Source organism: Gobius niger (genome assembly GCF_951799975.1).
Source record: "Gobius niger genome assembly, contig: SCAFFOLD_79, whole genome shotgun sequence".
Classification (NCBI taxonomy): Eukaryota; Metazoa; Chordata; class Actinopteri; order Gobiiformes; family Gobiidae; genus Gobius; species Gobius niger.
This window is the reverse complement of record NW_027639108.1, coordinates 405-28394: the sequence shown is the minus strand read 5'-3', so window position 1 is coordinate 28394 and position 27990 is coordinate 405. Positions and strand designations below refer to the sequence as shown.

General features: G+C 39.8%; 1 protein-coding gene across 1 annotated transcript; it reads left to right on the top strand.

The window, feature by feature from the left end:
• Positions 1 to 354: 354 nt before the first annotated feature.
• LOC306982879 (uncharacterized protein) lies at positions 355 to 23694 on the top strand (the record flags this gene model as incomplete). Its single annotated transcript, XM_079583327.1, has 9 exons — positions 355 to 384; positions 1895 to 1949; positions 7025 to 7055; positions 12022 to 12084; positions 15644 to 15963; positions 18204 to 18589; positions 20122 to 20129; positions 20298 to 20718; positions 23398 to 23694. The coding sequence occupies 9 exons, from the start codon at positions 355 to 357 to the stop codon at positions 23692 to 23694; spliced, it is 1611 nt and encodes a 536-aa protein (XP_079439453.1).
• Positions 23695 to 27990: the final 4296 nt, after the last annotated feature.

Sequence of the window (27990 nt, the reverse complement as noted above, 5' to 3'; positions counted from 1 at the left end):
GGCGTGAAGTGAAGCGGCGCCGCTGAAAGGCCGGGCACGAAGCTCCGGGCTTAAAAGGCCTTTATTCCAGCAGCCGTCGCCCCTTCTCCAAACTTTTACTGTTATTATTATTATTATTATTATTATGATTATTACGGACGTGATTGTCGGCTCCGGCCGCGAGGGCAGGGACCGCGGTGCGAGGCGTTCAAACCCGGCAGGAAATTACAGGACATAGAGGAAAGGAAAATATGCTTTTTGTGGCATTTGGGATCATCTACTCTAACATTTGAAACTTAGCGAGAGCCGATACTGCCTTTCTCTCACTCTGCTCTGAGCGGAGCGTTTAACTCCGCCCCTTTCCCTTGAGTCGCCATGGAGACGGGTGTCAATCAGAGCAGAGGCGTGAGGACGATAAAACTAAGACACTTTTGAAAACTCCACCTCGCGCCTGAACCGAGCAGGTTTTCTCTAGTTTGGCTTTACCCCAGTCCAACAAAACTGAGACGAAAACAATAATGGAAATGTGACAAAAAAGTGACGAAAAATTGATGGAAAAGTAGCAAAAATGTCACAAAAATGTCACAAAAATTGACGAAAAAATGAGCCAAAAATTGACGAAAATGTGACAAAAATGTGACAAAAAAATGACAAAAAAATTATAAAAATGTGACAAAAAAATGACGAAAAATTGATGAAAAAGTGGCAAAAAATGTCACAAAAATGTCACAAAAATGTCACAAAAATTGACGAAAAAATTACCCAAAAAATGACAAAAATGTGACAAAAAAATTATAAAAATGTGACAAAAAAATGACAAAAATGTGCTAAAATTTGACAGAAAAATGACAAAAAAGTTACAAAAATGAGTTATATACCCAACAAAAAAATGAATACCTGAAGAGCACCTGCCCTCCTTGCAGACTATTCTACCCACTGTATCCATCACTTTGTTTCCTCTCTCAAATAATTCAAGCAATTTGAAGTCATTTATCTCATGATGGTATTTTCCCCAGCTTTACTTTGAAAACATTGACAAAAAAGTGATGAAAAAGTGGCAAAAATGTCACAAGAAATTGACAAAAAAAATTAGGAAAAAATGACAAAAATGTGACAAAAATGTGATTAAAAAAATGACAAAAAAATTACAAAAAATGACAATAAATTGATAAAAATTTGACCAAAAAAATGACAAAAAAATGACAAAAAAGTGACAAAAAAGTGACCAAAAAAATGACAAAAAAGTGACAAAAAATGACAAAAAAGTGACAAAAAAGTGACAAACAAATTACAATAAATTGATAAAAAATTGACCAAAATAATGACAAAAAAGTGACAAACAAATGACAAAAAAGTGACAATAAATTGATAGAAATTTGACCAAAAAAGTGACAAAAAAGTGACAAAAAAGTGACAAACAAATTACAATAAATTGATAAAAAATTGACCAAAATAATGACAAAAAAGTGACAAAAAAGTGACAAAAAAGTGACAATAAATTGATAAAAATTTGACCAAAAAATTACAAAAAATACACATAAAAATGAACTGTATTGATCACTTTTTGTTCCTCTCTAAAATAAAAGAACTTTAATTCAAACAATTTTAAGTCTCATGATGGTATTTTTTCCAGCTTTACTTTGAGCTAAATATCAGTGGCCCTCGGTCTGTTTACAATAAAGAAAATCGGCCCCTCCGCCAACAAAACTTGCCTCCCCCTGAATTACATCATAAACAAGATTCTCCCCAAACCTACTTGACAAATCCGCACGTCAACAATCCAGATCCGATCATATCAAGTCCGTTTGTTTGTCATTCCTCTCTCTGACTTCCCCGCGGGGTTTCTGGGCGTGGCCTCGTCGTCGGGGAGGGAGATCAGTGAAGTAACGTGGATGTGTTTGTGTTTCCTCTGCAGATGAGTGTGGAGGGTGTTGACAAGAGGACCCGCGCTCGCTCCAAAGGAATCCGAGGTGAGGCCTTTTCCACAGACTCTCCCCGTGCCAGGTTTATCCAGGAAGTCACTCCGACATGTGCTCGTTCATTCACAAATACTGACAGGTTTGGTATCCACGTGGAGCACGAAAGGCTGGACGTCCAAGGCACAGCGTTGTGAAGATGAAACGTGTTTAACCCCTTAACTCCCACCTGAACTGAGAACCTTTTTCTCTCACGTTTGGCTTTACCCCAATCCAAAAGCTTCTGGAAGAAAGGTGTGGAAATAGAGACAAAACTGAGATGAAAACAATGATGGAAATGAGAGAAAAAAGTGAGAAAACATTGATGAAAAATTGATGAAAAAGTGGCAAAAATGTCACAAGAAATGGACAAAAAATGACCCAAAAAATGACAAAAATGTTGCAAAATGTGACAAAACAATTACAAAAATGTGATAAAAAAATTACAAAAATTTGATTAAAAATGTGACGGAAAAATGACAAATTGTGACAAAAAATGATTAAAAAAAGACAAAAAAGTGATGAAAAATTTATGAAAAAGTGGCAAAAATATCACAAGAAATTGACAAAAAATGTGACAAAAAATGACCAAAAATTTTATAAAAATTTGACAAAAAATTGGAAAAAATTGACAAAAAATTGACAAAAAATTGACAAAAAATGACACAAAATTGGAAAAAAAAATGACAAAAATGTGACAAAAAATGACAAAAATTTGACAAAAAATGACAAAAAAAAATGACAAATACAGTTACAAAACGCTCGGCAAACTTTGGAATAAAGTGAATGGTGTTTGAAGTCTGAAGAAAGAGGCTTGTCCTTTGGGTTAGTATAAGTAAGTAAGTAAGTAATCTTTATTTATATAGCGCTTCTCACAGACAGAGGTCACAAAGTGCTTTACAGTGGACAGCAACTAAAACAAACAGTAAAAGACAGTATGAACGTGCACTTCATTGTGGCTATTCCCAAAAAGAGCACAAATCCAAGACTAAAGAGACTAAAACATGATGTAATAAAGGCTTTTAACCTCTTAACTCCCACCTGAACCGAGAGGATCTTTTTCCTCACGTCATCGGATTGTTTTTCCAGCATTTTTTTGTTGGGTATTCAACGCATTTTTGGAACTCATTTTTTTTGTAATTTTTTTTCACATTTTTGTCATTTTTTGTAATTTTTTTCTCATTTTTCGTCAATTTGTTTTCATTTTTTTTTCTTTTTTTTGTCAAATTTTTATCACATTTTTGTCATTTTTTGTCACATTTTCGTCAATTTTTTTATTATTTTTTCGTCCGTTTTTTATCAAATTTTTGTCCTTTTTTGTCATTTTTTTGTCATTTTTCATCATTTTTTTTATCATTTTTTGGTCAAATTTTTATCAAATTTTTGTCAATTTTTTGTCATTTTTTAGGTCATTTTTCCTCAATTTTTTTTTATTATTTTTTCGTCCATTTTTTATCAAATTTTTGTCCTTTTTTTTTGTTTGTCATTTTTCATCATTTTTTTCATCATTTTTTTTGGTCAAATTTTTATCACATTTTTGCCACATTTTTGTTATTTTTTTCTTCAATTTTTTGTCAATTTCTTGTGACATTTTTTGCCACTTTTTCATACATTTTTCATCACTTTTTTGTCACATTTCCATCCTTGTTTTCGTCTCAGTTTTGTTGCTATTTCCACAGCTTTTTCCCAGAAGCTTTTAGACTGAGGCGAAGCCAAACTGTAGAAAACGCTCTCAGTCCAGGCGGGAGTTAAGGGGTTAAAGACCTGCAGCGTCTCCGTGTCCGACTGTAAACACGGTCTGAACGCCTCCTCGTGTGAGTTCTGTTCAGGGACACAAACATAAAGAGCGTTGCCGAGCGCCTCGCCGTGTCGCTCCTCGCCGTTCGCCTCGTCGCTCCTCGCCGTGTGGCTCCTCCGCGTTCGCTGAAGCTCCTTTGAAGCGGAGACGGCGCCGACAGCGGCCCCCCCCCTCGCTTCAGAGCGTCCAGTCAAACGCGGCGCAGCATGACGAAAGACGGAGAAACCCTTCAGTCGTCTGCGCGCGGAGCTGCCAGATCATCCACCGGGACGTCACTGTCACGGAAAGACCCGCTCCGGACTCGTCTGCTCGGCTCACGCTCTGAAAAGGAGGTGGATTAAACCAGCTGTTTGTGTGAACTTTATTCCTCAAAAGCAGCTCCTCTTCAGCTCATTAGTTTATCTTAATTATAAACCTGACACTGGATTTACCCCAGAAACTGCAAATTGAGCCCAGGGGCAGGACTGGCCATGTGTCCATCCTGGAAGAGCACAGAAGGGCCACCGGTCCCGCCTCAACCGAGCTTTACCCAAATCTAAAAGCTAAAAAGAAAGGCATCAACATAGCGAGAAAAAGAGGATGAAGACAAAGCAAAAATGTGCTGGAAAAGGCAACAAAAAACGTGACAAAAAACGTGACAAAAAAGTGACAATTAAGTGACAAAAATTCAACAAAAATGTGACAAAAATTAAACTAAAATGTGACAAAAAATCAACAAAAATGTGTCAAAAATTCAACAAAAAAGTGACAAAAATTCAACAAAAATTCAACAAAAATTCAACAAAAATTCAACAAAAAAGTGACAAAAATTCAACAAAAATTCAACAAAAATTCAACAAAAATTCAACAAAAAAGTGACAAAAATTCAACCAAAAAGTGACAAAAATTCAACAAAAATTCAACAAAAATGTGAAAGAAAAACAACCAAAAAGTGACAAAAAAATGACAAAAAAATGACAAAAATTCAACAAAAATTCAACAAAAAAGTGACAAAAATTCAACAAAAAAGTAACAAAAAATCAACCAAAAAGTGACAAAAATTCAACAAAAATTCAACAAAAATGTGAAAGAAAAACAACCAAAAAGTGACAAAAAAATGACAAAAAAATGACAAAAATTCAACAAAAATTCAACAAAAAAGTGACAAAAATTCAACAAAAAAGTAACAAAAAATCAACCAAAAAGTGACAAAAATTCAACAAAAAAGTGACAAAAATTCAACAAAAATTCAACCAAATATGAGAATAAAAACCCACGAAAAATGTGACCAAAATTGAAAAAAATAAATTTCAAATGCGGTGTTACACAGGCCTATATAAAAGCCAACGAGGACATAATGCATTCGGTTTAGGCGGGTGGTTTAAACCGCCAACCACCACTTACAGTTAAAGCTTTGGCCTCAGACATTTGGATTGGCAGGCGCTCCGGGGCAGATCACATGACACTGCCGACCAATCAGGACGCAGCTGTTTCTTCCGCTCACAAACCGAGGCCAGAGGGTCAGTTTCTCCTCCTCCAAAAGACAGAAACTAAGAGCGGACAGAGTCTCTGGACTGTCCACTCTCAAACCCTCCCAAACTGAACCGAAAAAAACTGACTCCACTCCATTCTACGAGGCGATGCGGCGCTTTCTCGGCGGCACAAAGCGAGGCCGTGGGCTGGACGTATCATAACCGGCTGCGCGGCTCAGAAAAAGCCCGACGGTCGGCTTTCACGGCTCTGAATGAGACCTAATGTTTCCTTTAAGCGAGCGCATCAGCGGCCTTGACTCGTCGATCTGAAATCTCCGAAAGGCCCCATTATCTCCCGCTGAAACGCTTCGATCTCCGTCTGTTTGTGACTTGATTTAACGTTTGAAAGCAATTACTTGGAGGAAACACACACACAGAAAAAGGTGAAGGCGGTTTAGGTTTTTTAATTTCATTTTCCCCACAATTAAGAAAACTAACACCCGGCGATTAATCAGGTGTTTGTGCTGAGGTCGTGATCCTGGGTTTGTTTTTCCCGAGAACAGCACTTTGTAATTCAGCTGATTTAGACTTTCTGCTCTGGCTTTTTCTCCCCCTTTAAACCTGGGCCAAAACACTGCGGATACAAACATGACCGGGGCCAGAATGAACTGTAATGTTTGCTTTCAGGACATTACATTCAGGTGTCGGTGCTTATTTTCCCGATAATGACCAGCGTTCTATACATTTTCCCGCTTATTATTCGGCCATTTGCAACTGAACACACACAACATAAACTTCGTACACTTTTATGAAGGTCGAAAGGTTTATTTAATGACTTCCGCGACAAATAGTTCCCAAAAGTTTGCGCGTTGCTCGGCTACGTTTGGCTAGGCTAGAAGCAGCAAGGCTAGCAGCTAGCCTAGCTACTTAGCTGAAGGCGCAGGTGGAGGAATGGTGGTGAATCTCTGGGTAAATTGAAAGTCAGACTCACGTTAACTTCACGAGCGATTCTTCTCTCTCAGTGACGGGACAGAAAGTGTCGCTGCTACGTACGCACGGAGTGATATGAAAGCACCAACTTTCCTTTATCAGAAAATAATGACCGAGAGAACGTTGGGAAATCCCATTCAAATCAACGGAGCTTCTGCTTGCGCTGTGAAGAGCCGTATAATAAACATATTTATCTCACACAAATAAAGTCATGTCAACACTAGATCCACATGGATGTTTTTTCACAGCAAATTGTTCAGTATAAGCGGAAAACGGCGTTTGTTGTGAGCGTTAGCATATGTAGCGTGAAGCTAATGCAGCTTCCTGTTAGCATTGTTTGTTTTTTAAGCATTTGCTCCTCCCCATGTCTCTGTATTCAGTAGAAACATTCTGCTATTGTTAAAGTTACGCTGTAGAAATGTGAGAAAGTTTAGTTTGTTTCCCTCTGGCTGCTTTGAACATGACCATAAATGGGCGATTCCTGTCTGCATATCCTCTCCTCATGTTTATATCAGTGTTGCTCAGCAGAAGTATCAGATATCTCTAAATGTACTTTTTTCTCCAGTTCACCTGCAGTGAAACAGTTGCCTCGAAAGCCTCATGAATGCGCTCCTTTTCGCCGTGTTTACTCGCCGCTAGCGTGTAGCGTGTAGCGTGTAGCGTGTAGTAGCGGCCGCTCTCTCCCCTCGCCGTCTCCCGGGATCCTCTGCCATTTATTGATCTGTGTTTTCTTTCAGCTGCGCAGTTTTTTTAAAAGCATCACTCACCTTTGTTCTCCTCTTCCTCCCCCTTTCACCCCCCTCTCCCCCCTCTCTCCCCTCTCTCCCCCCCTCCCTCCCTCTCTCTCACAGCGCCCATTGAACTGGCGGGACAGGAGCCGAGGTAAGGGAAAGCGCCCCGGTCTATTCATAAGTTTCTTTCATGTATGAGAAGCCCAAAAAAGGGGCGTGGCTGTTTATGCTCAGAACCCGCTGCTCATTGGTCAGTGTAGAGGAGGCGGGAACAAATCGGCTGCAAGATGATGGGAGATGTGCAAATGTGAAATATCAGGTTTAACAACAATGTCAAGGAAAGGGGAGAAAATGGAAAAAAATACACTCAGAAAAGATAGAAGGGGAATGTAAAAAAAAAAAAAAGAGAGAGAAATTGGGGGTAATTGAAAGGGGAAAAAATGGGCAAAAAGTGGAGAAAAATGTGGAAAAAATAATAATAATTTGGAAAAAAATTGGGAACAAAATGGGGAAAAGTGGATGAAATTGTAAAAAAAAAATGTGGAAAAAAGTGATTAAGAAAAATGAAAACATTGAGAGAAACTGGGGAAAAATGTAAAAGAAAAAAAAGTGTGAAAAGTGGGGAAAATGGGAAAACAAAACAAAACAAAAAATGTAAAAAAATTGGGAACAAAATGGGGAGAAGTGGATCAATTTGTAAAAAAAAAAAGAATATGGAAAAAAGTGATAAAAAAAAGTGAAAAAATTGAGAGAAATTGGGGAAAAATGGGAAAACAAAATAAAAAAACAAAAAATTGGGGAAAAAATTGGGAAAAGTGGATAAAATTGTAAAAAAAAAAATGTGGAAAAAAGTGATTAAAAAAAATGGAAAAAATTGAGAGAAACTGGGGAAAAATTGAAAGGAAAAAATTGGGTGAAAAATTGGAAAACAAAACAAAAATGTAAAAAAATTGGGAACAAAATGGGGAAAAGTGGATACATTTGGAAAAAAAAAAAAGGTATGTGGAAAAAGGTGATTTAAAAAAGTGGAAAATTGTATTTAAAAAGATAGAGATGAGAGGGGGATGTTGAAGAGCAAATTGGGAAAAGGAAAATATTTTTTTTAGGAAAAAATTGTTAAAACAAAAAGGAAAGAAAGGAAATGACAAGGGGGGGAAAAGGGGGGGACAATGGGGAAGAACATTGGGGGAAATGATAAAGAATGGGGGGAAAATTGGGAAAATTGTATTTAAAAAATGTAGAAATGGAGCAAAAAAATAGAAGGGGAATGTAAAAAAAAGTGAAAAATAGAGAGAAATCGGGGGGAAATTTAAAGGAAAAAAATGGGTGAAAAGTGGGAAAAATGGGAAAACAAAACCTTTTTTTTTTTTTTAATTGGGAACTAAATGGGAAAAAAGTGGATCAAATTGTAAAAAAAAAAAAAAGGATGTGGAAAAAAGTGATTTGAAAAAAAATGAGGAAAATTGTATTTAAAAAGATAGAAATGAGAGGGGGAGGTGAAAGAGCAAATTGGGAACAAGGGAAATGGGAAGGGAATGACACGGGGAAAAAAGGGGGGACAATGGGGAAGAACATTGGGGGAAATGATAAAGAATGGGGGAAAAAAATGGGAAAATTGTATTTTAAAAAAATTTATTGGGGTGAAAAAATGTTTTAAAAAAAAGTGGAAAAAATTGGGATAAAGTGGAAGAAATTGTAAAAATAAAACAAAAAGGAAAAACATTGAAATAATTGGGGAAAATAAAAAAAAGGGGGATGGAAAAAAAAAATGGGAGAACATAATGGGAGCAAATTGGTGGAAAAACACTGTAAAAACAATGTTCCCTCTTGTCTGTTCGGGAGAATCATCATCTGAGCGTCAAAGCCACGTCAATTAAAACGACTTCCAGCTCCTGTTTGCATATTCCTGATTTAAAACAAAGTATTTTCCCTGATATTTCCCCCGCGCGCCGTCTCCTCGGCTCCGCCTGAGTTCGCCCTGACCCTGAGGCCGGTTCATTTCACTTCTCATTAAGCTCCCGCAGCCACTGGCCTTTATTCCTCCAATTATCCTCGTATTCATTTCACTTATTAAAAAACGCAGCATTAGCGTTTCAGACGAGGCGCCCGCGAGCCTCGCTGTCGTCCTCTCCACGCGCTGACGAGGCTAGTGAGCATGTTTTAGGTCGGTGTGGGGAAGTGGTGGAGAGTTTGTGGTTGTTATGGGGGAGTGTTTTGGGGGATGTTGTTATGGGGAGTGTCAAATTTTCGTGACTTTTTATCACTTTTTCGTCAAATTTTTGGGGGGTTTTTTGTCCATTTTTCTCACTTTTTCGTCAAATTTTTTGTCCATTTATGTAATTTTTTGTACATTTTTTGTCAATTTTTTCTCCGTTTTTCATCAATTTTTTTTCACTTTTTTGTTAAAATTGTGTAAATTTTTTGTCACTTTTTCGTCCATTTTTTCTAAATTTTTCGTTAAATTTTTGTCATTTTATGTCATTTTTTGTACATTTTTTGTCACTTTTTCGTCCAATTTTCATCCATTTTTTCTCAGTTTTTCGTCAATTTTTTTTCACTTTTTTGTTAAAATTTCGTCCATTTTTTGTCAATTTTTCATCAAATTTTTCGTCAAATTTTTCATCAAATTTTTGTCAATTTATGTCATTTTTTGTACATTTTTTGTCACTTTTTAGTCAAATTTTCATCCATTTTTTCTCAATTTTGTGTCAATTTTTTCTCAATTTTTTGTCAATTTTTTCTCACTTTTTTGTCAAAAATTTGTAAATTTTTTGTCATTTTATGTCATTTTTTGTACATTTTTTGTCACTTTTTCGTCAAATTTTCATCCATTTTTTCTCAATTTTTTTTTACATTTTTTGTACATTTTTCGTCAAATTTTCGTCAATTTTTTCTCACTATTTTGTCAATTTTTTGTCAATTTTTTGTCCATTTTCGTCAAATTTGTGTCCATTTATGTCATATTTTGTCCATTTTTAGTCACTTTTTAGTCAAATTTTCATCCATTTTTTCTCACTTTTTTGTCAAAATTTAGTAAATTTTTCGTCAAATTTTTCTCACTTTTTTGTCAATTTTTCGTCAAAGTTTATTAAATTTTGTCATTTTTTGTCACTTTTTCATCAATCTTTTCTCACTTTTTAATTTCTATTTTAATTTCACTCATTAAAAAACGCAGCATTAGCGTTTCAGACGAGGCGCCCGCGAGCCTCGCTGTCGTCCTCTCTACATACTGACGAGCCTAGTGAGCATGTTTTAGGTCGGTGTGGGGAAGTGGTGGAGAGTTTATGGCCAGGAAGTCCCGCCCCCAAAAGTACCGACCCTAAAAAAACATGCATTTGTTTCAGAACTTGTAAAAATGTTGGGCACTTCCAGGCCACCGTAGATTTTTGGGGATGTTGTTATGGGGGAGTGCTATGGGGGAGGCTGTTATGGGGGAGTGTTTGGGGGGAGTGTTTTGGGGGGAGTGTTTGGGGGGATGTTTTGGCCTGAGCTGAGGGGAAATTGCAGCCGGTTTGGTCCGATCCGTATCTCGTCAGTAACAGGATATCGACCCAGGCTGATGTTATTATGTTCCTTTGGCTCCACGCCACCTGCCTCCATCTACGGAGGCCCGGGAGGGTCACATTTAAAGGCACATGGCAGCTTTGAATCTTCAACACTACTTACATTATGGGGAAATTACTCTGAATTCTAGTCATTTTAACTCACCTGGATGTGACATTTTGCAGTGTAGAGATTCACTGCAAAAAGTAATCTTGGAATGAGTAAATATTTACACCTAAAAAAGATAAAATAAATGACTCAAAACTGGATTGATTTATGTTTGGGCGAAATCACAGAACGTTTCATTTATTTAAAGATGACTTTTTGCAGCGCTCTTGATCTTCACTGCAGGGATGTTCCTTTAACCTCTTAACTCCCGCCTGAACCGAGAGGATCTTTGTCCTCACGTCAGCAGAGTTTTTTTTATCATTTTTTTGTTGGGTATTCAACTCATTTTTGTAATTTTTTTGTAATTTTTTTCGTCAATTTCTTGTGACAATTTTGCCACTTTTTCATAAATTTTTCATCACTTTTTTGTCAATGTTTTCTCATTTTTTGTCACATTTTTAATCAAATTTTTGTCATTTTTTTGTCATTTTTTGTTATTTTTTCATAAATTTTTCGTCACTTTTTTGTCATTTTTTGTCACATTTTTAATCAAATTTTTGTCATTTTTTGTCACATTTTGTCATTTTTTCATCCATTTTTCATCACTTTTTTGTCATTTTTGTCACATTTTTAATCAAATTTTTGTCATATTTTTGTCATATTTTTGTAATTTTTTTATAATTTTTTTGTTATTTTTTCATCAATTTTTCGTCACTTTTTTGTCATTTTTTGTCACATTTTTAATCAAATTTTTGTCATTTTTTTGTCATTTTTTGTTATTTTTTCATAAATTTTTCGTCACTTTTTTGTCATTTTTGTCACATTTTTAATCAAATTTTTGTCATATTTTTGTCATATTTTTGTAATTTTTTTATAATTTTTTTGTTATTTTTTCATCAATTTTTCGTCACTTTTTTGTCATTTTTTGTCACATTTTTGATCAAATTTTTGTCATTTTTTCATCAATTTTTTGTCATTTTTTGTCACATTTTTAATTAATTTTTTGTCATTTTTTGTCACATTTTGTCACTTTTTTGTCATTTTTTGTCACATTTTTTGTCATTTTTTTGTCATTTTTTCTTCACTTTTTTCATCAATTTTCCGTCACTTTTTTGTCATTTTTTGTCACATTATTAATCAAATTTTTGACATATTTTTGTTATTTTTTGTCACATTTTTGTCACATTTTTGCCACTTTTTCATCATTTTTTCCTCACTTTTTTCTCACATTTCCATCATTGTTTCCGTCTCAGTTTTGTCACTATTCTCTCACTTTTTTCTCGCTTTTGGATTGGGGTAAAGCACAAACTGTAGAAAAAGCTCTCGGTTCCGGCGGGAGTTAAGGGGTTAAACCAAACTCTTTCTAACCTCACTTAACCCTCGTGTCGTGGCTTCTTCATGTTACTGTAACTAAAAACACCATTGTCCTAACTCTCTGTCTGCCCCCCCCCCCCTGGTCCGCCCAGCTGCCCCACCCCGGGATGCAACGGCACGGGCCACAGCAGCGGGAGATACGCCCGGCACCGAAGGTACGGCCCCGCCCCTGAACCCGCCCCCCCCTCCCTGACCCCGCCCCCCCCCCTCCCTGACCCCGCCCCCCCCTCCCTGACCCCGCCCCCCCCCTCCCTTCACTCTCAGTGTCTGATCCCTGGTTCCCGGGGGGTCGTGGCCCCGGAGCTGCTCGCTGAGCTGGAGCGGCTCTTTATTACAGCTCGGATATGAGCCGTATCTGTTTACAGGCGGCTCCTCCGCCCCCCCAGCGCCTCAGGAAGATGCACTCGCTCCCCTGTCTTCCCCTTTTCTCTTCCCCTCTCCCTTTGCCTCTCCCCTCTCCTCCAATTCCACCTCTCTTTCCCTCTCCACCTCTCCCTAATACCTTCCCTATTTCCCTCTCATCCTCTCTTCTCTCCTCTATTTCTTCCCCTCTCCTCTTCTTTCTCTCCTCTTCTCCCCCGTTCCCTTTCCTCTTTTCTTTCCTCTCTTTCTCCCCCTCTGCCTCCTTTCCCTTGTCTCCTCTCTCTCCGCTCTTCCTCTTCTCTCTCTCCCCCTTCTCCAATTCCACCTCTCTCTTTCCCTCACATATCCTCTTCCCTTTCCCTATTTCCCTCTCATCTTCTCTTCTCCCCTTCTCTCCCCTATTTCTTCCCATCTCCTCTTCTTTCTCTCCTCTTCTCCCCTCCTCTCTGATCCCTTTTCCCCTCTTCTCCTCTCTCCCCTTCTCTTCCCTCTCTCCCTCTGCCTCCTTTCCCCTATTTCCCCTCTCCTCCAGTCCCCCTCTCCCTTCTTTCTCCACCCTCTACCCCTCTCTCCTCTTCTCCCCTCCTCTCTGCTCCTTTTCTCTCTTCCCTCTCTCCTCCCTCTTTCCCTTTTCTCCTCTCTCCCCTCTCTTCCTTCCCCCTCTGCCTCCTTCCCCTTGTCTCCTCTCTCCCCGCTTCTCCATCATCTCTTTTCTCTCCCCTTCTCTTCTCTCTCCCCCTCTCCCTTCTTTCTCCACCCTCTACCCCTCTATCCTCTTCTCCCTCCTCTCTGCACCTTTTCTCTCCTCCCTCTTTCCCTTTCCCTCCATCCACTTTCTGTATCTATCTCCTGTTCCCTCTCTTCCTTTCCCTCTTCCCTCTTCTCCCCTCTTCTCCCCTCTTTCTTCCCCTCTCCTCCAATCCCCCTCTCCCTCCTTTATCATCCCCTTCTCTCTTTGTCTTCTCTTCACCTTCTCTCTCCCCCCTCTCCCCTTCTTTTCCTCTCCTCTTCTCCCCCTCCCCTCTCTCCCCTATTTCCCCTCTCCCCTATTTCTTCCCCTCTCTTTCTCCTTTCTCCACCCTCTACCCCTCTCTCCTCTTCTCCCTCCTCTGCTCCTTTTCTCTCTTCCCTCTCTCCTCTCTCTTTCCCTTTTCTCCTCTCCCTCATCCTCTCTCCCCTCCCTGTTCCCTTTCCCCTTCCCTCCTTCCACTTTCTGTATCTATCTCCTGTTCCCTCTCTTTCTTACCCCTCTGCCTCCTTTCCCCGTCTCCTCTCTCCCCCCTCTCCATCTCCTCTTTCCTCTCCCCTTCTTTTCCTCTCCTCTTCTCCACCCTCTACCCCTCTCTCCTCTTCTCCCCTCCACTCTGCTCCTTTTCTCTCTTCCCTCTCTCCTCCCCGTTCCCTTTCCTCTTCTCTTCCCTCTCTTCCTTCCCCCTCTGCCTCCTTCCCCTTGTCTCCTCTCTCCCCGCTTCTCCATCATCTCTTTTCTCTCCCCTCTCTTCCTCTCCTCTCTCCCTTCTCTTCCCCATCTCCTCTCTCCCTCCTCCCCTCCCCTATTTCTTCCCTCTCCTCCAATCTCCCTCTCCCTTCTTTCTCCACCCTCTACCCCTCTCTCCTCTTCTCCCCTCCTCTCTGCTCCTTTTCTCTCCTCCCTCTTTCCCTTTTCTCCTCTCTCTCATCCTCTCTCCCCTCCCTGTTACCTTTTCCCTTCTCTTCCCTCTCTTTCCCTATTTCTTCCCCTCCTCTCCAATCCCCCACTCCCTCCTCTATCACCCCCTTCTCTCTTCTTCTCCTCTCCCTCCCTCCCTCCTCCCCCTCCCTCCCAGGTGAGCGTCGGGCGAGATTATTAGATTTCACCCTCCGCCGCGTCTTTTCGCGCCACTCGTTCATTAAAGGTTCCGCTCGATCGGCCGCGGCGCCGCCCCGTGATTGGCTGCGGCGGCGAGAGGGGGCGGGTCACACGGCGCCCCCTCTGGCCACTCGCGTTTGCTCATATTCCCGGTTAAATGACCCGCCGCGTTTCCGCTCCGGCGCCTTTTATGAAGGTTTTAGACGAGGCACAAAACGCTCGAATCAGGATTTAAACTTTCAGACGATCAGGGAACGTTTGTGGATTTTACTTTAGTGTTTCTGTAAAAAATGAAGTGACAAAAAAAATAAATGTTGCAAAAAAAAAATGTATTAACCCCGTAACTCCCACCTGAACCAAGCACATTTTCTCCAGTTTGGCTTTACCCCAATCCAACAAAACTGAGACGAAAACATTGATGAAAAAGTGGCAAAAATGTCACAAAAATGTCACAAGAAATTGACAAAAAATTGTTGAAAAAATGATGAATATTTGACTAAAAAATGACAAAAATGTGATAAAAATGTGACAAAAAAATGAAAAAAAAAATTTCACAAAAATGTCACATGAAATTGTTGAAAAAATGACGAAAATTCAACAAAAAAATGACAAAAAAATGACAAAAATGTGATAAAAAATGGACGAAAAAATGACAGAAATGTGACAAAAAATGACAAAAAAATGACAAAAATGTGATAAAAATGTGACAAAAAATTACAAAAAAATGACAAAAAAATTGATGAAAAAATGTCAGAAATTTGACACAAAAATGACAAAAATGTGACAAAAAATGACAAAAATGACAAAAATGTGATAAAAAAATGACAAAAAAATGACAAAAATGTGACAAAAAAATGACAAAAAATGACAAAAAATTGATGAAAAAAATGACAAAAAATGACAAAAAAATGACCAAAAAAATGACAAAAATGTGATAAAAATTTGACAAAAAATGACAAAAAATTGATGAAAAAAATGACAAAAAAAATGACAAAAATGTGATAAAAAAATGACAAAAATGTGATAAAAATTTGACAAAAAATTGATAAAAATGTGGCAAAAAAATAACAAAAATGTGACAAAAATGTGACAAAAATTTGACAAAAAGTTTGACAAAAATGTGAAAAATCTGACGACGTGAGGAAAAAGATCCTCTCGGTTCCGGCGGGAGTTAAGAGGTCAATAAACGCAACAACCTTTGCAATAAAAGTCGTAAAACCCCACAAAAGTGTTTCCTTAACTGTGTGAAAGCAGTGAAACAGCGCCCCCAATTTCACCTTGGTGGCCAAAACGTGTACTGCATCCACACTTACAGGCCACTCTCTGGCGCCCGCGGGCCCCACTTTGGGCCCCCCTGCTCTCGCCCGTTCCTGAGCGGAGTTAGGAATTAAAAAAAGAATAATAACGTTCTGTATTATACGCGACCCCTGGGTTAAAGGGACGCTCCACGTTCTTCTTCTTCTTCTTCAAACCGTTAAAGTCATGGTTTTCTCGCCCGGCAGCGTTCTGGGATGTCCCATCGCGAGGAAGCGGCGCCTGGAGGAGGCCGAGGCCGAGCAGGAAGCGGAAGCGGAGCCTCCCGCCTCCAAGAGGAAGTCCCACCCCCTGAAGATGGCCCTGGACGAGGGCTTCAGCGCCGACAGCGACGGCAGCAGCGAGGCCGAGGCGGAGAAGGAGGAGTCGGGGGAGTCGGGGGAGTCGGGGGAGACGGGGGAGTCGGGGGAGACGGGGGAGGCTGAGGAGACGCCGGACGTCAAAGAGAACGGGCAGACGAACGGGAAAGACGAGGAGACGCCGCCCACGGAGGAGCAGAAAGAGGAAGGTGAGCACGGAGAACACGAAACTGTGAAATCAAATATTACGCAACAAAAGACAAAGTGGAAGTCTACTTATTACTTTAGTGAAAGAATCGAAAGTATTTGAAGCGGAACTAAGTAACTCTTCCCCTAGAGGCCATGAGCGCAACTATGACATAATAATACCAGGAGTAGTTTGAAATCCGCGCAGTAATCTTCACTTTACTGTGCGGATTTCAAACTACTCCTGGTATTATTACGCCTTACAATATAGTTCCCCCTTTTATCCGCTTAGAAAATCCACATTGTTTAATTGTGTGTAATTATACTTTGTAGTGGAACACTTCACGTAACCATATTTAAATAGGGAAAACGTGGAAGAGCTTGGTAGCCAGCACAAGACAAGACGGACAAATCATCATGCAGACATTCATAATTTGCTTAACTCAGACTTAACTCACACATTTTCACCTTTTGCATAAAGGCCATGAATTCTGTAAGGGATAATGTAAAGAACGCTGGTCATTATCGGGAAAATAAGCACCTTCAGGGCGAAACAAGACCCCTCCACTTCGCGTCCGGTTCGCCCTGAAGGTGCTTATTTTCCCGATAATGACCAGCGTTCTTTACATTATCCCGCTTATTATTCGGCCATTTGCAACTGAACACACACAACATAAACTTCGTACACTTTTATGAAGGTCGAAAGGTTTATTTAATGACTTCTGCGACAAATAGTTCTCAAAAGTTTGCGCGTTGCTCGGCAACGTTTTGCTAGGCTAGAAGCAGCAAGGCTAGCAGCTAGCCTAGCTACTTAGCTGAAGGTGCAGTTGGAGGAGGTGGTGAATCTCTGGGTAAGTTGAAAGTCAGACTCACGATTCCCCGACTTCTCTCTCAGTGACGGGACAGATAGTGTCGCTGCTACGTACGTGCGGAGTGATATGAAAACACCAACTCCGGTGCCATTGGCAGCGTCGTTATTTTTTTCAGACGTCCTTTATCAGAAAATAATGACCGGGAGAACGTCTGGAAATCCCATTCAAATCAACGGAGCTTCTACTTAAGTTGTGAAGAGCCGTGTAATAAATATATTTGTTTGTTTTAGTGCAGACCATACTAAGTTAAATATGTTCAGGTGCTCTTCGCTCAAGTCTTCGAGCGCTAGAGCTGCTTGTTCCATGGAGAGAAGATCCAGGTTATTCTCCCAGCCATTTATCAAGCTGAAAACTATTTTGTTTCCGCACCTTCCAATTCATAAGGAGAGTGCGCTTTGCTGAGAGAAACGCTGAAGAAATTGACACAAACACAGCATGACGTCATCAGTGACAGCTTTTACAGTGACGTTATTTACAGTAAACCTGAGTCATCCTGAGTGAAGCTCCTCCTCCTTCACTCATGAGTCTTTATGAGTGACTGTGTTCAGGTAATGTTACTGTTGTCACTCCAGGATGAGGCTTAATCTGGAGTTTTAGTTTCATTTTCTTAATAACAAGAAAGAAAAGATCAAAACAGGAAAAAACTCTTTGTCGTTTGGGAATTTGCACAGTTTAACTTTCTGAATTAGTGGTGAATAAGTTTGTGCAGCTTCATGTTTTTAACCCCTTAACTCCCACCTTCAGCTTTACCCCAATCTAAAAGCTTCTGGGAAAAAGGTGTGGAAATAGCAACAAAACTGAGACGAAAACAAGGATGAAAATGTGAAAAAAGTGATGAAAAAGTGACAAAAAGTGACATAAAATGGACAAAAAAATGACAAGAATAGACAAGAATTTGACAAAAAATTGAGAAAAAAATTGACAAAAAATTGTGAAAAAATGGAAGAAAAAGTGACACAAATTTGACAAAAAATTGAGAAAAAATTGACAAAAAAATTACAAAAAAATTACAAAAAAATTACAAAAATGGACAAGAATTTGACGAAAAATGGAGAAAAAATCGACAAAAAAGTGAGAAAAATTTGACGAAAAATTGAGAAAAAAATTACGAAAAATTGAGAAAAAATGGACAAAAAAGTGATAAGAATTTGACAAAAAAATGTGAATAATTTGACAAAAAAGTAACAAAAAAGTCCCAAAAATTTGACAAAAACAAGACGACTGCCCAACAAAAAAAGTGATGAAAAAAAATCTGATGATGTGAGGAAAAAGATCAATTCAGTTTTGTAGGTCTTAGCTTTCAAATGAGACGTTACACTGGCCTACAGGATTTGGGTAAAGCTGAACCGGAGCTGAACACATTCAAAGTGTATTTCTTGTTTTTTCCCCAGAGGAGTGTTCGATGGCAGTGTGTGAAGCCAGCGCGGCGCCCCCTGCAGCCCCTGAGGAGGAGGAGCAGGAGGAGGAGCAGGAGGAGGAGCAGGAGGAGCGGGAGGAGGAGCAGGAGCGGTGCCCGTCTCCGTCAGAGGAAGTCGCCAACTCTCTGCTCCACCTCGGCCAAACCCCGGAGGCCGAGAGCGAGAAGAGCGGCGAGAACGAGAGCGGCGAGAACGAGGGCGAGAGCGAGAGCGCCGTGAAGGAGACGCCCGAGGTCCTCCAGGAGCGACCGGAGGCGGAGGAGGACGTCACGGAGGCGGCGGGAGAAGAAGAAGAAGAAAACCAGGAAGAGAAGCAGGAAATGAGCGAGGAAGAGGAGGAGACGGCGGAGCCTGAGCGGGTGCGAACACGGAGGAATTCAAACACAGGATTACAAATATACAAATGAACAGAGAGATTTGTCATGATTGAAATCACGATTGTTCGAACGATTATTTGTTGCCTTTAAAAAAAAAGTCTATCTTTATTTTATTTATTTGTTAACCGCTTAACTCCCGCCTGAACCGAGCACATTTTCTCCAGTTTGGCTTTACCCAATCCAAAAGCTTCTGGGAGAAAGGTGAGAAAATAGCAACAAAACTGAGATGAAAACAATGATGGAAATGTGAGAAAAAAGTGAGAAAACATTGACAAAAAAGTGACAAAAAAATGACAAAAAAAGACAAAAAAAGACAAAAAATGTGACAAAAAATGTGACAAAAAGACAAAAAAAAGACAAAAAATGTGACAAAAAATGTGACAAAAAATGACAAAAAATGACCAAAAAAAGACAAAAAAATGACCAAAAAAAGACCAAAAAATGACAAAAAATGTGACAAAAAATGTGACAAAAAAAAATGACAAAAAATGTGACAAAAAATGTGACAAAAAAAGACAAAAAAAAAAGGACAAAAATGAGTTGAAAACCCTCCCAAAAAAAGATGGAAAAAAATCTGATGATGTGAGGAAAAAGATCCATTTAGATGAGTTTTGTAGGTCTTAGCTTTCAAATGAGGCGTTACACTGGCCTACAGGATTTGGGTAAAGCTGAACTGGAGAAAATGCTCTCAGTTCAGGCGGGAGTTAAGAGGTTAATCAAAACACTATGATTATATTTTCTGTTTTCTGGACAGTCATAAAAGTAAAAATGATCAAGGGAAAAAATTGGAAAAATTGAGGTAAAAATAAGGAAACATTTTGGGGGAAAATAGGGAAAGTGTTAGTAGTAAAAATGAGCAAAAACGAGGGGAAAAAATAAGGAGAATGTGGAAAAAATTGGGCCAAAACTTTGAGAAAAATTGAGGGAAAAAATGAGGCAAAAATAAGGAAAAATTTGGGGGAAAATATAAGGAAAATGTTGGTAATAAAAATGAGCAAAAACGAGGGGGAAAAAATAAGGAGAATGTGACAAAATTGGGCCAAAACTTTGAGAAAAATTGACGAAAAAATGAGGCAAAAATAAGGAAAAATTTGGGGGAAAATAGGGAAAATGTTGGTAATAAAAATGAGCAAAAACGAGGGGGAAAAAATAAGGAGAATGTGAAAAATTTGGGCCAAAACTTTAGAAAAATGGAGGGAAAAAATGGAAAAATGGAGGCAAAAATAAGGAAACATTTTGAGGGAAAAATTAAGGGAATGTAGGGAAAATGTTAGTAATAAAAATGAGCAAAAATGAGGGGAAAATAATAAGGAGAATGTGAAAAAATTGGGCCAAAACTAAGAGGAAAAATTGAGGAAAAAAATGAAAACTCTTAACTTTTTCCCCATATTGGTATCGTTCAATTGCATCCAGCCCTAGACGTCGCTTATAGTTAAGGCCGCCATTTTGAAGAGCGAAGTGGAATAAACAATTGTGGAATCTCATTGTAATGTGTGTAATCTGTCCCCCCGTAGACCCAAGAGTCGACAGAGATGGAAACAGAGGAGCCGATCCAAATACCGGAGGAAGAGGAGGAAGAGGAGGAGGAGGAAGAGGAGGAGGAGGAGGAGGAGGAGGAGGACAGTGTGGAAGCAGTGAACCACGTCTTGCCTATTTCTGATGTGCCATTCGCCGTTCGCACCATCACCAGCACCGCAGCAGCGTTAGCTCAGGGAACCCCCAGCCCCCCACACCCGGAACACCACGAGGACACCAGCCCGACCCCCCAGGACCACAACCCCCAGAGCCCCTCACACCCGGACTACACCAGCCCGACCCCCAAGGACTACAACTCCCACAGTCCCCCACACCCGGACTACAACGAGCGCCCCAGCCCGACCCCGATCCCCCGGGACTACAACTCCCACAGTCCCCCACACCCGGACTACGACGAGCGCCCCAGCCCGAGCGCGACCCCCCGGGACTACAACTCCAGCACCTCGGAGAACTACAACTCCCGGAGCCCGCCGCGGGGCTACGGCTCGCGGGGCGCCAACAGCCCCCTGGACGAAGTCTACTACAGCGCCGAGGTCCACAAGTCGCCGTCCAGCGCCTCCCTGGACGTCATCGAGGTACGGGCCTTGAAATGAGTAGCAGCAGTAAAAAATAAATCTGTGGCACTCGGATAAAAGTCCTTTATCTGGAGGCAAGTTTCATCTACCTCCATGAAATATTTTGTTTTGAAATGTGACAAAAAATGACAAAAATGTGGAAAAAAAATGACGAAAAAACGACAAAAAAATGGCAAAAAAAATGACAAAAATTTGATAAAAAATGTGATAAAAAATTGACGAAAAAATTACATACAATTAACAAAAAATGACAAAAATGTGACTAAATAATGAAAAAAAATTGATAAAAAAAATGACGAAAAAATTACAAAAAAAATTACAAAAATGTGACAAAAATGTGACAAAAAATTGACGAAAAAAAAAAAAAATGATAGAAAAATGACAAAATGTGATAAAAATTTGACAAAAATATGACAAAAATTAAAAAAAAATTGACGAAAAAATTGACGAAAAAATTACAAAAAATTGACGTCATCGAGGTACGGGCCTTGAAATGAGTAGCAGCAGTAAAAATAAATCTGTGGCACTCGGATAAAAGTCCTTTATCTGGAGGCAAGTTTCATCTACCTCCATGAAATATTTTGTTTTGAAATGTGAAAAAAATGACGAAAAAACGACAAAAAATGACAAAAATTTGATAAAAAATGTGATAAAAAATTGACGAAAAAATTACAAACAATTAACAAAAAATGACAAAAATGTGACTAAATAATGAAAAAAAATTGATAAAAAAAATGACGAAAAAATTACCAAAAAAATTACAAAAATGTGACAAAAATGTGACAAAAAATTGACGAAAAAAAAAAAAAAATGACAAAATGTGATAAAAATTTGACAAAAATATGACAAAAATGACAAAAATTAAAAAAAAATTGACGAAAAAATTGACGAAAAAATTACAAAAAATTGACGTCATCGAGGTACGGGCCTTGAAATGAGTAGCTTTCAGGGGACCGTGAGTAGAGGAGTTCCTCAGGGATCAGTCCTGGGTCCGCTGTTATTCCTGCTCTGTGTGAAACGTGCTGCGCTGCTTTGACTTGTTTCACTCAGAGGAAGTTGTTTACAGAGAGAGAGTCGTCCGTTAAGTGCTGGATTCTGATTGGCCGGTGCATTATTTTGGTATAACCGCACACGTAGTCCGGTAGTTAAATCACTGGGATGTCATTCCGCTGTGGCGTCGCCGTAGCAACGCCTGACACAGCTGAGTCAGATAAAGGCGTAATTAGTGACTGACAGGAACGTATGAGATGGATTTAGTGTTTGCTAAATGTTTGTAGAGGAGAGTGAGCAGCTAGGTTAGCTACTGTTAATAACATATGAGCTTTACATTTCTATTGGAAACGGTTAAGGCTATTCATCATTTTCAGGCGTACATAAAATGATCCTGCATTGAAGCATATTTGTCTGGATTAGTAAAGTCAAACATAAAAGTTTGAGTTGGGGGGGCCCAGGTGTGAGCGACTCCACCGCAGCTGTTTCCATAAACAGGTGAGCTGGTTGAGCTAGCTAGCTTTAGCTTCAGGTTAAACCTTGTAAAAGGTAAATAACTCCTGCCCACGAGTGCCGCATATCGGTGTTTCCTTCCAGGGAAAAGTGTTTCCGGGTTAGTCCTGTTGTGTTGTGATTCTGTGCTGATGTTGTGTCGTTGAGCCTGACTGAGATCCTCGTAATAGCTGCGGAGAATGACTCGTAATAGCTGCGCAGATTACACTTTTTTTTAGTAATTTTTTGTATTTTTTTGTTAATTTTTTTGTAATTTTTTGTATTTTTTTTGTTAATTTTTTTGTAATTTTTGGTAATTTTTTGTCTTTTTTTGTCATTTTTTTTGTCATTTTTTTGTCATTTTTTTGTCATTTTTTTGTCATTTTTTTGTCATTTTTTTGTCATTTTATAGAGGTAGATGAAACTTGCCTTGGTTAGTGGAGTAACTGTGGTACTCTGATAAAAGTCCTTTATCTGGAGGCAAGTTTCATCTACCTCCATGAAATATTTTGTTTTGAAATGTGACAAAAATGTGAAAAAATGACGAAAAAATTACAAAAAATTGATAAAAAATTTGATAAAAAATTTGACAAAAATATGACAAGAAATGATAAAAATCTGACAAAATAATGACAAAAATTTGATTTAAAAAAATGACGAAAACATGACAAAAATGTGACAAAAAATTGCAAAAAATTGACAAAAATGTGACAAAAATGTGATAAAAATTTGACAAAAATATGACAAAAAATGACAAAAATGTGACAAAATAATGACTTTTTTTTTTTTAAGACGAAAAAATTTACAAAAATGTGATAAAAAATTGACGAAAAAATGATAAAAATATGACAAAAAATTGAAGAAAAAAATTACAAAAAATTTACAAAAATGTGACAAAAATGTGATAAAAATGTGACAAAATAATGACAAAAATTTGGGGAAAAAAAGACAAAAAATGACAAAAAAGTTACAAAAATGAGTGTAATACCCAAAAAAAAATTCTGGAAAAAAAATCTGATGATGTGAGGAAAAAGATCCTCTCGGTTCAGGCGGGAGGTAAGAGGTAAAACTACCTCCATAAAATCTTTAGTTTTGAAATGTATTTGTTTGTAAGTCTGTGGCAGCGACTTGAGTGTTTCTATTGTGTTTTTTTGCTCATTTGTTCGGCTCCTGTGAAAACCCGTCTCGTGGTTCCAGGTCCGCTCGGATAAGTCTGAGAACGAGGACGGGGACGACGAGGACAGCCTGTCTCAGCGCAGCACCATGACGGAGGAGTCGGAGATGTTCGACATGACGCGGGGGAACCTGGGCCTCCTGGAGCAGGCCATCGCCCTGAAGGCGGAGCAGGTCAAGCCCCTGCTGCGAGCCCCCGACATGCTGCTCTCGCACCGGCCGTACTTCACGCTGGACGACCGGCCCAAGCACCTGGAGGCGCTGCGCAAGAGCTACTTCAGCAAAGGTGAGCCAGGGAGGCGGGAGGGGGTTACACTCTGAGGCTGAGCGACGGTGCAGGGACCCAGAGGGGGTTACACTCTGGGCCCGAGGTGCAGGGACCCAGAGGGGGTTACACTCTGGGCCCGAGGTGCAGGGACCCAGAGGGGGTTACACTCTGGGCCCGAGGTGCAGGGACCCAGAGGGGGTTACACTCTGGGCCTGAGGTGCAGGGACCCAGAGGGGGGTTACACTCTGGGCCCGAGGTGCAGGGACCCAGAGGGGGTTACACTCTGGGCCCGAGGTGCAGGGACCCAGAGGGGGTTACACTCTGGGCATGAGGCGCAGGGACCCAGAGGGGGTTACACTCTGGGCCCGAGGCGCAGGGACCCAGAGGGGGTTACACTCTGGGCATGAGGCGCAGGGACCCAGAGGGGGTTACACTCTGGGCCCGGGCGACGGTGCAGGGACCCAGAGGGGGTTACACTCTGGGCATGAGGCGCAGGGACCCAGAGGGGGTTACACTCTGGGCCCGAGGCGCAGGGACCCAGAGGGGGTTACACTCTGGGCCCGAGGCGCAGGGACCCAGAGGGGGTTACACTCTGGGCATGAGGCGCAGGGACCCAGAGGGGGTTACACTCTGGGCCCGGGCGACGGTGCAGGGACCCAGAGGGGGTTACACTCTGGGCATGAGGCGCAGGGACCCAGAGGGGGTTACACTCTGGGCCCGAGCTCCAAAGCGACTTAAAGGCCTCACCAGAGAGTGACGGAAAATTGATGAAAAAGTGGGAAAAATGTCACAAAAATGTCAAGAGAAATTGACAAGAAATTGACGAAAAAATGACAAAAATGTGACATAATAATGACAAAAATTTGATTAAAAAATGATGAAAATGTGATAAAAAATTGACAAAAATAAAACAAGAAATTGACAAAAAATGACAAAAAATTGACAAAAAATGACAAAAAATTGATAAAAAAATTGACAAAAAAATTACAAAAAAATTACAAAAAATTGACCCAGAGGAGTTTACACTCTGGGCCCGAGCTCCAAAGCATCGCGACTTAAAGGCCTCACCAGAGAGTGACGGAAAATTGATGAAAAATGTCACAAAAATGTAAAGAGAAATTGACATGAAATTGACGAAAAAATGACAAAAAAATTACCAAAAAATGACAAAAAATGACAGAAATGTGACAAAATAATGACAAAAATTTCATTAAAAAATGACAAAAAAATGACGAAAATTTGATAAAAAATTGACAAAAAAAATGACAAAAAATGTATAAAAAATTGACAAAAAAATGACGAAAAAATTACAAAAAATTGACCCAGAGGAGTTTACACTCTGAGCCCGAGCTCCAAAGCAACGCAACTTAAAGGCCTCACCAGAGAGTGACGGAAAATTTATGAAAAAGTGGGAAAAATGTGATAAAAATAAGACAAAAATAAGACAAAAAATTGATTAAAAAATGACAAAAATGACAAAAAATTGACAAAAAATAAAAAATAAAAATGAGGAAAATTTGACAAAAAAATTACAAAAAATTGACAAAAAAATGATAAAAAATGTGATAAAAAAATTGACCAAAAAAAAGATAAAAATTTGACAAAAAAAATCCAAAAAATTGATTAAAAAAAATGACAAAAATGTGACAAAAAACTTACAAAAATGAGTTGAGTACCCAACAAAAAAATGCTGGATAAAGCTCAGAGGTTAAATGCACTGATTGTGGAGCTGCCAGATCTCCAAGTGGCTCCTCCTCAGCTCCAAACCTTACGCTGTGGTGTGTGTTCAGAAGATCCCACGGAGTCTCCAGAGAAACACCCACGAATCTCAACGGAAATGAACAGATTAATATTAGTAGAATTTCCCGTCTTGCCTCGGGCGCCTCATGGGTGCTCCTCGGTTTGATGTTTTCCAATCTCAGAATGAGCTGTGATGTTGTTCAGGGACGGACTGGGACTGAAAAGACTTAGAAAAGTGATTGAGACTTTTTGTCCCGTTGTCGCCACAGTTTTGTTGCTTTTTTCTCACTTTTTTGTTGTGTTTTCGTCACTTTCGTATTGTGTTTTTGTGGCTTTTTTTTCATTGCTTTTTCCCATTGCTTTGTTGTGTTTTCGTCTCTTTTTTTGTCATGTTTTTGTGGGTTTTTTGGTTTCTTTCCCGGCACATTTTTGTTCCGTTTTCATCCTCATTTTCGTCGCTATTTTGATTCTTTTCTTTTAAGCTTTTAGATTTAGATAAAGCTCGGTTAACCTCTTAACTCCCGCCTGAACCGATCACATTTTCCCCAGTTCGGCTTCACCCAAATCTAAAAGCTTCTCGGGAAAAGAAACGTCAAAATGGAGACGAAAGATGAGAAGAAAATGAGGATGTAAACGCAAAATGGCGCCAAATAGCAAGAAAAAAGCAACCAAAAAAAGCAACAAAAACTCAACTCTTTTCATCACTTTTTTTGTGGGGCAGTCGTCACTTTTTCGTCCATTTTTTCGCAATTTTTCGTCAAATTTTTCTCACTTTTTTGTCAATTTTTTGTCCATTTTTGGTCAATTTTTTGGTCAATTTTTCTCACTTTTTTGTCAATTTTTTGTCACTTTTTCGTCAATTTTTTCGCAATTTTTCGTCAAATTTTCCTCACTTTTTTGTCAAATTTTTGTCCATTTTTTGGTCAATTTTTCTCACTTTTTTGTCAATTTTTTGTCCATTTTTTGGTCATTTTTTCTCACTTTTTTGTCAATTTTTTGTCCATTTTTTGTCACTTTTTTGTCACTTTTTCGTCAAATTTTCTCACTTTTTTGTCAATTTTTTGTCAATTTTTTGTCCATTTTTTGGTCAATTTTGTGTCACTTTTTCGTCAATTTTTTCGCAATTTTTCGTCAAATTTTTCTCACTTTTTTGTCAAATTTTTGTCCATTTTTTGGTCAATGTTTTCTCACTTTTCTCACATTTTCATCCTTGTTTTCGTCTCAGTTTTGTTGCTATTTTCACACCTTTTTCCCAGAAGCTTTTGGACTGGGGGGTAAAGCTGGAGAAAATGTGCTCAGTTCAGGCGGGAGTTAAGGGGTTAATATTGTCTGCAGTTCACAAACTATCTGCCAGGGAGTGCTGCAGCGCCCTCAGCACCCTGGGTTCCCACGGCCTTGGTGGAAAGAGGAGAAAATGGAAAGGCCGGACCGGTGGCCCAAGAGCCAGTGGCCCTTCTGTGCTCTTCCAGAATACAGGACATAAGGCCAGTCCGCCCCTGATGTTGTTTATGGCATTAAGAGCGCCTCACTCTCCCGGCGCCTCCGTGTGATCGCTCGCCCTCGCCCTCCTCTCCCCCCCCCCCCCCGCGGCGTCGCTCCCGCTCGGCCCTTACACTAATTATCAGATACGTGTCTCGTTAACATTCAATTTGAGGGCCAGCGGAGCGTCCTCTTCCGCCGCCGCCCGAACACGCCGCCGCTGTAGCGCTTAAGACGAGGAGGCACCTTTAATTGAGTCTGAGCCACGAGGCGGAACTCCCCCCTCGCTCTCTCTCACGAGGCGGAACTTCCCCCCTCGCTCTCTCGCTCTCTCTCTCTGGCGGACGTCCAAGTCGACAAATGGGTCAGCGCTCGGTGAGAGGAGGGAACAGACCGGAGGGTTTTCACACAAATCCCAGAGGAGATTGGTTTACAGACCTACTTTCAGGCGACTTTTATATTCTTTAGGTTTTTAGGGGATGATGTTTAACCACTGAAGTCCCACCTGAGCTGAGCGCAGTTTCTCCAGTTTGGCTTTACCCCAATCAAAAAGCTTCTGGGAAAAAGATGTTGAACTTTGCGCTGCACCTCAGATGGCGTGGGGAAAGTTCCCCAACGCTAAAAATTGATAAAAAATGAAAAATGTCACGAGAAGGCGCTGGTACCGGAGTGACCCCTTGAGGTCGTCCAAGCCACCAAAGAGGACCGGTGAAGGCCAGTGTTGGGGGGTGAGACGAAAACAATGATGGAAATGTGACAAAAAAGTGAGAAAACATTGACAAAAAAGTGACGGAAAATTGATGAAAAAGTGGGAAAAATGTCACAAAAATGTCACAAGAAATTGGCAAGAAATTGACAAAAAATTGACAAAAAATGGACAAAAAATTGACAAAAAATTTACAAAAAATTGACAAAAAATTGACAAAAATGTGGGGAAAAATTACGATAATTTGACAAAAAATTACAGAAATGTGACAAAATAATGACAAAAATTTGATTGAAAAAATGAGGAAAAAATAACAAAAAGTGACTAAAAAATGACAAAATTGTGACAAAAATTTGACAAAATAATGACAACAATTTGATTAAAAAATGACATAAATGTGAAAAAAATGGCGAGAAAATGACAA